Source organism: Uranotaenia lowii, chromosome 3, assembly GCF_029784155.1.
Source record: "Uranotaenia lowii strain MFRU-FL chromosome 3, ASM2978415v1, whole genome shotgun sequence".
Lineage (NCBI taxonomy): Eukaryota > Metazoa > Arthropoda > Insecta > Diptera > Culicidae > Uranotaenia > Uranotaenia lowii.
In genome coordinates, this window is record NC_073693.1 from 224,056,583 (window position 1) to 224,066,313 (window position 9,731).

Below are 9,731 nucleotides of genomic sequence, written 5' to 3' on the forward strand. Positions count from 1 at the left end.
CTAGAAAGCTTTTGATGAGCTGGTGTACTCGTCCACGTATTCCGTAATAAAACAATTTTTCGAGAAGAATGGTATGGTCTATCGTGTCGAAAGCTTTCTTCAGATCCAAAAATAGTAGCCCGACTTGTTTTTTTGAGTTGATCGCATCATATACGCTTGTGAACAATTCTCCAGTAGCGGTTGCCGTACTTGATCCTGAACGAAAGCCAAATTGGCTCTCGTACAAGATATTTTTTGAACGAAAGAAGCTGGTTATCCGACATACCAACATTTGCTCCAATATTTTACTGATAACAGATAATATGGAAATGGGTCTATAGTTGTTGACATCAGTTTTTGAGCCTCCTTTGTGAATTGGTATAACTCTTGCAGTTTTCAAGCATGAAGGATATTTTCCATTTTCCAAACTTTCATTAAAGACGTCTCGAATAAGCTCAGAGAAGATTTGATGGTGGTGCTTGATGAAGTTTGCTTGTAGGCCGTCTGGTCCAGCGCTTTTATTTTGGTCAAGGTTTTTTATTTTTAGGATAACTTCTTGCTTAGTGGCAGGCTCCATAAAAATCGAATCAGGGATAGGTGTTAGTGTGTTGAATCTGTTCACATCTCGATTACTGGGGATGGTGGAAGCAAGCTGAGGCCCGATGTTGCTGAAGAAGTTGTTGAACTTATTTGCAACTACTGTTCCTTCACTAACGATTTTTCCGTCGATTTCGATCTTGATGGTTGGCTCTAGTTGTTTACTTTTACCAGCTAGGAAATTTAACGTTTTCCACATATTCTTACTATCTGATCTTTGGAATAGTTTACTATAGTATTCCTGCTTAGTTTGCTGCTTGAGTTGCTGAAGTTTTTTAGATACGTGAGCAAGCGTGTCTCGTGCTTGGATATCATCAGGGTTTCTTTTACATTTGGCAAGTAAATTATCTTTAATTTTGATCCATTTCCAAATATCGAAAGTCATCCATGGACATTGACCTTTAATTTTTGCGGTTATTTGAACTTTTTTAGAGCATTCCTTTTTGAGTTTTTCATAAATTTCGATGGCGCTACTTAGGCGAGTTTCTGCCGAAGTTTGTGGTAATTCCGTTATTGCAATATTAAACCGCTCATTCAATAAGGTATGATTTGTTATAACCTTTTCTAATTCCCTTACAGAAAGGGCTTTTCGTAGGGTTACCGCGGAAATTATGAGGCAGTGGTCGCTGATATCGATAAAAATTGTATTATTGATTATCTTTGATTCTAAGGCCTCCGAACAAATAACATGGTCTAAGATATTTCCACTAGCAGGTCTTGTTATATGAGAATTAGTTGGTTGAAAGTTATAGCCTTTTAGAAGGTCTAAAAATTCTACCGTCTGGTGGTTATTGGATTTATTCAAGGGAATGTTGATGTCTCCAACTATGATTGAAGATGATCCTGGACTTGAACTGGCAAGAATAGCTTCCAAATCAGAGTAAAAATCCGCAAAAATGTAATTTGGTGGTCTATAAATCGCATGGATGTTAAAATGTTGTCCTCTTGACTTTAGACGCACATGAATGTGATGATATCCATTCACGTGTCTGTTTGCTACCTCATCACAATCAAAAGTGGCTTTAACAAATATAGCAAGGCCTCCTCCATTGCTGTTTTCCCGGCAAGAAAACATTCCTTTGTAGCCAGATATTTGTATCAAATCGGTTTGTGCTGCTTTCACCCACGTTTCTCCCAAAACTATAACATCTAGATCCATAGAAATACGTTCAATGGCAAGTTTGATATCATCCATCTTATCTGCGTTATTTATTCCTCTTGCATTTAACTGCAAAATTTTGAGATTAAAACAGTTTTCTTTTGTTTGTTTTATACTTTTATTAAATTCTTCAACACTATTGTAGAAATTATTATTATCAAAATCCATATTAAAATACATAAATCAACAGTTTGATCTTAGTTTACTTAGTTGTTTTGCTGAAGACGTTTTGGAGATGACATCATGAATGATGAATTATTGGAAAAATTTAGGGTACGTTTATTCTTCGATTCGATGACCGATTGCAGATCCAATTTGGAGCTCACCTTCTCAATTCTGGAACCATCGCTTCTTTTGATTAAGATTTTGCCATCACGGCCGGGCCATACATATTTGAAATTCAATTCCTCCTGAACTTTCCTTGCTTCCTTCAATAGACTTTTTCCATAGCTGGTCATTTCGTCTCGGATGGAGATTGTCTGCGATGAACGTTTGAATAAATCCCCTACTTCCGATGCTTTAAGTACTCCGAGTGCCCGCTTCTTTTCAAAAAACTCTTCCTTGCGCGTTTCAGATTTAAAGACAGCTAGTATAGGAGCAGATCTGGTTGAAGATTTTTCCCGCATTTCCCGCTTTTCCCGAATGGGTGGCCACCCTGCAATAGTTAGATTGTGTCGTATAAAAATGTTGAAAATCATCATCATGGTTTCAAATTTACTGTCTTCAAATTTAGCTGATTCGGTATCAGCATTGAAAAACATCTAAAATAATGATAAAATGGATTTCATTTCAAATCTTCTTGTGAGTAATATGATAAACAACTTACATCTGAATCGATATGGGGAAGAAAATGTTCGCCTGATGATTCCTCATCCACTTCTAACTTGGAAAAGGTCTCAGCTTCGTCTTCTTCGGAATCGGTGTCTCTTGCCATCATTGTCTGAAAAAGATTAAAATGCATTTAAATACAATCTATCTAATCGATATAATTGTACATACATGAATTGCAGGGTTTGCATTTTCATCTCGGACCATTGCAACAGATTCCAAGGGCTGCATAATAGGTTCTGGTTCAGGGCTCTTTTCTAAATTGTTGGTCCCTTGTATTTTCCCAGAAAGATTTTCGGAAGCTTCTACATCCGGGTTTTTCTTACTTGGTTTCCGCTGAAAATAATGAATATTGTAATGAGATAAATATTGTGTTAGGTACATTTTTTAAATATATGACATTACCTTCAAAAATTTTCGAACATACGGAACCTTCATATTTTTCGTAAATAAGGAATTCATTCTTGAGCTTCTCATTTTATTCAATTAACTTTTTGAAATAATTGAACAATTGACAAACAATTGAATTTTTGAATCGCCCTTTTTCACGACTACATCAAATTACTCATCGAAAGATACCTCATTACCTTTCACATAACCATGCAGTTTATTGTTCATGTATAATTTTTGACGGTATATTTTGATGTGACCTACCCACTTCATTATAATAAATAATAATCGTGTACTGTGTCTCGTGAAAAAAGAAAAAAAATTGCTATTTTTGGTCGTGAAAATTAACGTTAAAATCGCTGAGAAAAAGGGAATAAAGTGAAAATATTAAAATTTCAACATGAATTCGAACCATACTGGTAGGTAAAAACATTCTATTTATATTCTTAAAAATGTGTAAGATGTTTTTTTCTTCTTTTCAGTAAGCAAAGAAGAAACTCCGGCGGATTTTGATACGGACCTGGATGTTGCGGTAAGTGACTAATGATTAATGACTGCTTCGGTTTCCCGTCCCGATCTCTGTTCCGAATCGGTATAAATAAAGGACCAATGATTACGTGCATTTGTCTAGAACTGTCTAGAATGGTAACAAAAAATTGTTGCTTCAGCTTTTGGCTGAATCGGATTTGCTCCCAGAACGTGAGTGTTAATAGTGTTGTTCTAATAGTTGTGAAGATCGTGGCCGAGGAATGTGTCATGATTTATTTTTGGAACTGCCTTCAACTAGCTTTTATCGGGTTCGCTTTTTACCCTAGGAAGTTCTACGACTAGTCCGAAACATCTTAGTGATAACATAGTGTTTCCGTACCTGTCAACAAACAGCAGTAAGTTATTTTTAAACTATTTTGTTTGTTCTATTTAAATTGAGGAGACCTAATCTTCTCTTGAGTGTTACATTTTTTTTTTGTTTTTAGGTAACCTTTGGATATCCAGCTAAGACTAATCGAACCATGGAAAACAAATGAAAACATTTTAGGCACCTGGATCTGTGTCGGGTATTTCGAAATTTTATTTTCAATGGTTTCAAATTCCATATATCAACAAATCTTAATGGGTTGGTTTTTTTTTCAATTTTATTCATAAGAATAAAACATCTTATTGGAACATTGTATAGGGACCTATGTAGTATAAAGTCTGGAATAAAAATTTAGTTTGGAAAAATGTTTCTATTTATTTTAAACTGGCTCTGTGTGTCGTTCAGAGCCGGTGTACTTACATGAAGTACATGATGATTAGTACACTATTATATTTAAAGGTAACTAATGATCTTTTTTAAAACCTTTTCTATTCCATCAGCTTTCACAAACATTGACTAAACGGAATCTTACGAGTGTAAGCGAAAGCGGGCACGTTTTTGTCAATGTTGATAAAGACGACACGAAATACACAAAACGACATTCAGAGAACCCTTTCTATTCACAAACCTCGAATCAAGAAGCAGAAGTGATATCCATCGAATATTTAGAAGAAAGTCAAGGATGCTCTTATGATTCGGCGATCATTTTTGATAATGAAGATCAAAATGATAAAAACGATTCCGAGTGCGAATCTGAATCTGAAGAGAAAGAAAACAACAGAAAAATTGAAACGTTGAAGGAAAAATTGAAAAAATCCAAAAAATTAATCAAAGCTTAAGAAAAAAAAACATCGAACAACAGAAGGAAATATCAACATTGCGGGACGTAATAGTAAATTACGCTAAACGAGATCTAAGTCTTGAAAAAGGGCTACAAAAAATTGTATGATTAACTTTGCTATTGTGATGAGTTTAGCCATTATTATTAAGAATATATTTTGTTCTAGGCATTCACGGAAGATCCTGAAATCGGAATGAGCTCCAAGCAAATTGAAAAAATTCATGCTGCATCGCCGAAACATGTTGCGCAATTTGTGCAAAACCTTGCAGTAACACTATACGGCGCGGACGAATTGAGAACCAGGACAGTGACGACAAAAGAAACCTGTACGAAAAAAAACAAAAACTCGAAGCCAATATCTCCGGCAAAAATGAATTTCATATACAGTAAGTTTCACGCATCATTTTCAGTTGGATTTTTCGAGTCATTTACAGAAATATTTGTTTTTATTATAGGAAAGGCCCTTGAAAGAGCTGCCATGGATGTAGGATCGATAAACTTTGCCGAGCAACAGTTCGTTGCTAACAAGACGGTAGTAAACCGCGCGATCGCAGAAAAGATATCCAACTTAAGGAAGGCGTACAAGCTATCTTTGTCAAAAAATGTTTAATTTTGATATTGTTTTTGTTTTGTTTTGTTTTTGGATTGTTTTTTTTTTATGATTTTTTTAGTTATGATTTTTTTAATCAGCTTTTAAAAATGAATTGGTTTTTTTTCGCTCATGTTTTAAAAAAGTTGATACAAAATAAATTAATTTATTGCTACATAGCAACGAACGAAAGGAAATCCTGTCGCAATTTGGGATCTTGTATGGTTTTTAACGATGAAACTTTAAACCACAGCTTTCTGTGGTTTTTTCATGAATTTTATTATTTTGAAGTGGATTTAAATTAAAGAAAACCATAAAATTTCACGGTTCTAAATATAGAATAAAAGATGAAAAAACATTGTTTTTTATTGTAAATCAAAAGATGAAAATTCAATGGATAACAATGAATTGCATTGTCTTCTAGATCAAAATTGGAAGGTGTAATGACCATAAACATTATCGTATTGTGTTTCAAAATGTATGGGAAAAAGTTTATTTTTTCATTGTTAAGTTGCTTAACAACCCCCTTTTTTCATGGTTAATTTTGCCATAACCATGAATTGCACAGTCAAAAACGTTAACTTTGACAGTACATTCATCGTTTCATATACCATGGGTTTAATGGTTTCTACTATGAAATCCATGGTAAGGTGAAAATGACATTCATGTTTTTTTCACAATGTTTTTCTATTCGGGTTCAACTCATAGCTAAGGAATCAAGTCTCCTCAGGTATCAAGTTTCCTCATACTCCCCTACACTTTACAGAGTTATGAAAGGTTGTTCGAAGTAAACGCCTGCACGTAGGCAATGTAATTTAATTTCCTGGCTAATTACGGCAAAATCGGGACAACAGTTGTTCTAATTATGCATCATTCGTATCACAATTTTGGGAAGTAGGCAAAAAATTAAGGAAAGGTATTTCATGTGAATATTCGATCTTTTTCAAAACATTGTAAAACACGTGCTCTTGCGTGTATTCTACACATATTTCTAAATCGACTGTGTTGCAATGATAAAATTTAAAAGTAGTGAAATAAAGTGAAATATTTTTTGTTTTATGTATTATGAGTATCAAAATCAAGTGGCTATAAAGATCCTCTAAACTCTACTGGTCAATTTTCCATAAAAACTAATCCACCCACATGTACGTAACAACTTCAAAGAAATTTTGCATATACCAATAATTTTTTTTAATGTTTTTTTTTTTGCACACTGTTCGCCACGAAAAAAATAAAAAAAAAACAGCATTATTAGATCCATAACATTCATCGAAATGGATCGAAATGATAGTTTTTTTTAGAAACCTAAAATCTTTACCGTCTTGATTATTTTAGTAAGACAATTCCAGAGTTTTGCCTCAATTGTCCCGGATCTTTAATTGAAAATATTGTTATCATGTGTCTAGATTTGAATAGATTTTTAGTTGAAATGGTTCGGATTTTCTTGGCTTGAATACGTGCGGAAAAAAAGTGCTGAGCTTTCCTATATGTACCTAGGTCAAATTCTTGGTTAAATACCTAGGTATTTTCTTCGAACAGGGAAATTTATGATCTCGGTATTTTGTGCCGAGAATTAATTAAAAACATCGCATCAGGACGCTACTTGATTGCATACCTTTTAGGCGCATACTTTAAGGAGTACCTTCACATCCACAGAAATCCTACCCAAATCTTTTATTTAGTGTCATGGGGCAAAACAGGCATGTCATACGAAAATGTCAATTTGTAAAAAAATCTATAATTTTAAAATTACCAAATCTTTAAAAGATGAAAATAATCCTCAGGCACAACGCAGGAATAACAAATTTTCAATTAAGGGGTAACACTTTTAAGTAGCAGAGAAAATACGTTTCTCTCTTACAAGCCTTTTTTGTAAACTTCATTTTTTTGTAAAGTAAAATTGGGTTACCATACTTTTTTATCGATAAAACATTATTCAGCTATTCCTAGAACAGCTACAGTTAGTACATTTCATAAGCAACAAACAATCTGGTAACTTATATGGGTTTTTTGCGCGAATAATTCCCTATAGCTTATACCGTTTAGTATGAAGTACTCGACATCAGCTAAACGCCAGATGATTTATTTTTCATTCAACTTTTCATCACAACATTCTGCTGTAATTACTATATTATTGTTCAGAGGGAGAGTATAACGATACCGAATGTCATCAACAACTTAATCGATAGAATTCAATCTGAATCTAGTACCTACCCACCAACTCGGAAGTTGTAATTTGATAAGTGTCAATGCAATGGTTAGTACAAACGCTAGTAGCGTTGCCATTCATCAGCCAACAGCGGATGTACATCTTGTTTCGTGAGTCGTTAATCTGAATAGGATATTACATCGAGATGATGAGGGTATTATAAAATGCTCACGAAAATCTAGAAAACTACCAGTCCATGCTGGATGCTGTTAACGATAACTCGGACCAAACATGAGGGTTACTGGTGCTATTTTGGTGATTGCCGTTGTGGCCCTAATCGGTGCAACAAAGGTTTGGGGTCAGACAGAATTTATTTGACTGAATTGGAATAAAGGTGTAAGTATTTATTTTCGGCAGGCTGACGACGATGCGGAAGCTAAAAAGGCTCAAGCTAAGGAAATGCTCCGCAACATGGCTCAGGATTGTAAAGAAAAGGAGGGAGCCACCGATGGCGATGTGGATGGATTTGTAGACGAAAAAACCCCAGAAACTAAGGTACAGAAGTGCTTGCATTCGTGCATGCAGGAGCAGTTTGGTATTTCCGACGGAAAACAATTTCAAAAGGAAGGTTTCAAACAAGTCGGTGCAATGATGTTTGGCAAGGATGAGGAAAAAATGAAACAAGTCAACGAAGTTGCTGAAGAATGTAGCGGAGTCAAAAACGACGACCGTTGCAATCTCGCCATGGACATAGAGAACTGTTTGAAATCGGCTTTAGAAAAGCGTGGCATCAAACAGGAATAGTAACGTATATTCTGAACTTTGAAACTCTACTGGACTCCCTGGGTTTACGCTAATGTTTAGAACGTAAGATTTGATTTCAGAGGCAAATGAAAGGATTGACTGTATTTTGGCAATAAGTAAAACAATTATACATACGCTACCAATAAAGCCCTTTATTAGCAAGCTTATCCGAATTGGTACTGTTTGTGGATTTCGTGGAACAGCGGTTTGCAATCGATTTTGGCATTCAGCCGGGCGCACAACAGAAACACCCCAGATAACTTTCGGTGCAGGGAGTAGATTTCTTCTGGGGGAGGGCAAAGCCGTTCGGCTATCATGACTGGAACGAGGGCCGCTATTTTTTGGTCGTACTCTGCCGTCCGAATTCGAATTCTCCCTCGACGCTGAACACTTCACCCAGGATGAGCACCGCGTCTATGTGGGCATTTTCCATAGCCGGCGATTCATATCCGGTCAGGAATCCCATCTTTCGGGAAAGCTCCAAGATTTGCTGCCGATCGTTGCGAGTGGCGGCTTCGATTACCTGAAGAAAAAAAACGGATTAATTAATTATTTTCGAAGTATGCTTTTTGATTTATCGAAATAATTTTGAGACAAACTGACATTCGTATCAAATTAAATAGAGTTTTGTTGTAAACTGCCCTATTTAAAATTTATTATCCACGTATATCTAGCTATAAAAAAATTGATAAAAGAAAAACATTTTTTAAGGCTATACATATAAAAGAAAGTATTTAACAATCGGAGGAAATATTGGAGTGATAAGGTTTGCTTGTAAAATTTCCATCTATTTATATAAGTCCCTCAGAGCCAAGATTCTCTTCGATAAAAACGCGTTTAAAAGTTTTCGTTTTGTCCATTTCCCATACATTTTTCGAAAAGCTGCAGTTTTTTTTTTTGTTGCGTGACACAAATACTACAAGGAGGTAAAGTGTCACTAATCATATGTACTCAGTATGAAGAAAAAAAAAAATTAAAAAAAATTACACCGCTACAGATTAAAATATGGAAAATCTTTTGGAATTATTAAATCAAAATTGATGATTTTCGTGAGTCGTAACGTAACGTAATTCAGTTCAATGCTAAAACAAAAAAAAATCAACTCACCCTCATATAATCGTCCATAAACGGTTTTGAGTAGAATCGCGTGGCCCCAAAATCGATCAACATGATCTGTTTCGTGTTAGAATCGTACAGGAAGTTGGACCAGTTGGGATCTGTTTGCATGCAGCGGAACGTGAACAGCTCACTCAGACACAGCTTCATCACCGCCCGTGCGATGTGATTACGATGCTCTTGGCTGGAAAATGTATGTTAAAATTATAAAAGTTTGAGTTTGTTTTAAGTTGGGTTAGTTACCTCAGGTCAAAGCATTTATCCATCGGAACTCCTGGAACTAATTCTGTTGTAATGACATTCTTAGAAGTCAAACTTTTAATGACTTTTGGTACTCTGAATTCGGGCATATGAACGATCATCTCCCGAAAATGTTCGGTATACTCTGCTTCTCGGATGTAATCCACCTCCCAAGAAAGCTCT

The 9,731-nt window shown here is 35.3% G+C and overlaps 4 protein-coding genes across 4 annotated transcripts in view; 2 read left to right on the forward strand and 2 right to left on the reverse strand.

Annotated features, from left to right (window-relative positions):
- Window positions 1–1,941: 1,941 nt before the first annotated feature.
- On the reverse strand, window positions 1,942–3,097 carry LOC129753124 (uncharacterized). The gene is made up of 5 exons (XM_055748923.1): window positions 2,969–3,097; window positions 2,735–2,899; window positions 2,562–2,675; window positions 2,454–2,496; window positions 1,942–2,390 (listed from the first exon to the last, which is right to left on the reverse strand). The coding sequence occupies exons 1-5, from the start codon at window positions 3,038–3,040 to the stop codon at window positions 1,942–1,944; spliced, it is 843 nt and encodes a 280-aa protein (XP_055604898.1). The 5' UTR covers window positions 3,041–3,097.
- A 139-nt stretch (window positions 3,098–3,236) lies between these two features.
- Window positions 3,237–5,260, forward strand: LOC129753125 (uncharacterized). The gene is made up of 4 exons (XM_055748924.1): window positions 3,237–3,372; window positions 3,436–3,485; window positions 4,817–5,036; window positions 5,106–5,260. Exons 1-4 carry the CDS (start codon window positions 3,354–3,356, stop codon window positions 5,258–5,260), a joined length of 444 nt encoding a protein of 147 aa, XP_055604899.1. The 5' UTR covers window positions 3,237–3,353.
- Window positions 5,261–7,581: 2,321 nt separating this feature from the next.
- Window positions 7,582–8,359, forward strand: LOC129755922 (general odorant-binding protein 19d-like). Its single transcript, XM_055752629.1, has 2 exons — window positions 7,582–7,739; window positions 7,806–8,359. Exons 1-2 carry the CDS (start codon window positions 7,680–7,682, stop codon window positions 8,190–8,192), a joined length of 447 nt encoding a protein of 148 aa, XP_055608604.1. The 5' UTR covers window positions 7,582–7,679; the 3' UTR covers window positions 8,193–8,359.
- Window positions 8,325–9,731, reverse strand: part of LOC129753126 (atypical kinase COQ8A, mitochondrial) — a 5,461-nt gene continuing 4,054 nt past the window's right edge. The window contains 4 exon segments of the mRNA XM_055748925.1: window positions 8,325–8,535; window positions 8,538–8,715; window positions 9,300–9,492; window positions 9,552–9,729. Of these exon segments, the coding sequence (XP_055604900.1) occupies window positions 8,357–8,535; window positions 8,538–8,715; window positions 9,300–9,492; window positions 9,552–9,729 (728 nt within the window). The 3' untranslated portion in view covers window positions 8,325–8,356.

Excerpts from the sequence above, each read along its gene's own strand:
- LOC129753124 (XM_055748923.1), bottom strand. The coding sequence starts at position 3,040 with ATGAGAAGCTCAAGAATGAATTCCTTATTTACGAAAAATATGAAGGTT. Across the intron at positions 2,900-2,968 it reads ATGTTCGAAAATTTTTGAAG|CGGAAACCAAGTAAGAAAAA; the intron begins GTAATGTCATAT and ends CATTATTTTCAG. Across the intron at positions 2,676-2,734 it reads ATGCAAACCCTGCAATTCAT|ACAATGATGGCAAGAGACAC; the intron begins GTATGTACAATT and ends AATCTTTTTCAG.
- LOC129753125 (XM_055748924.1), top strand. Across the intron at positions 3,486-4,816 it reads ATACGGACCTGGATGTTGCG|GCATTCACGGAAGATCCTGA; the intron begins GTAAGTGACTAA and ends ATTTTGTTCTAG. Across the intron at positions 5,037-5,105 it reads AAAAATGAATTTCATATACA|GAAAGGCCCTTGAAAGAGCT; the intron begins GTAAGTTTCACG and ends TTTTTATTATAG.
- LOC129755922 (XM_055752629.1), top strand. The coding sequence starts at position 7,680 with ATGAGGGTTACTGGTGCTATTTTGGTGATTGCCGTTGTGGCCCTAATC. Across the intron at positions 7,740-7,805 it reads CCCTAATCGGTGCAACAAAG|GCTGACGACGATGCGGAAGC; the intron begins GTTTGGGGTCAG and ends TATTTTCGGCAG.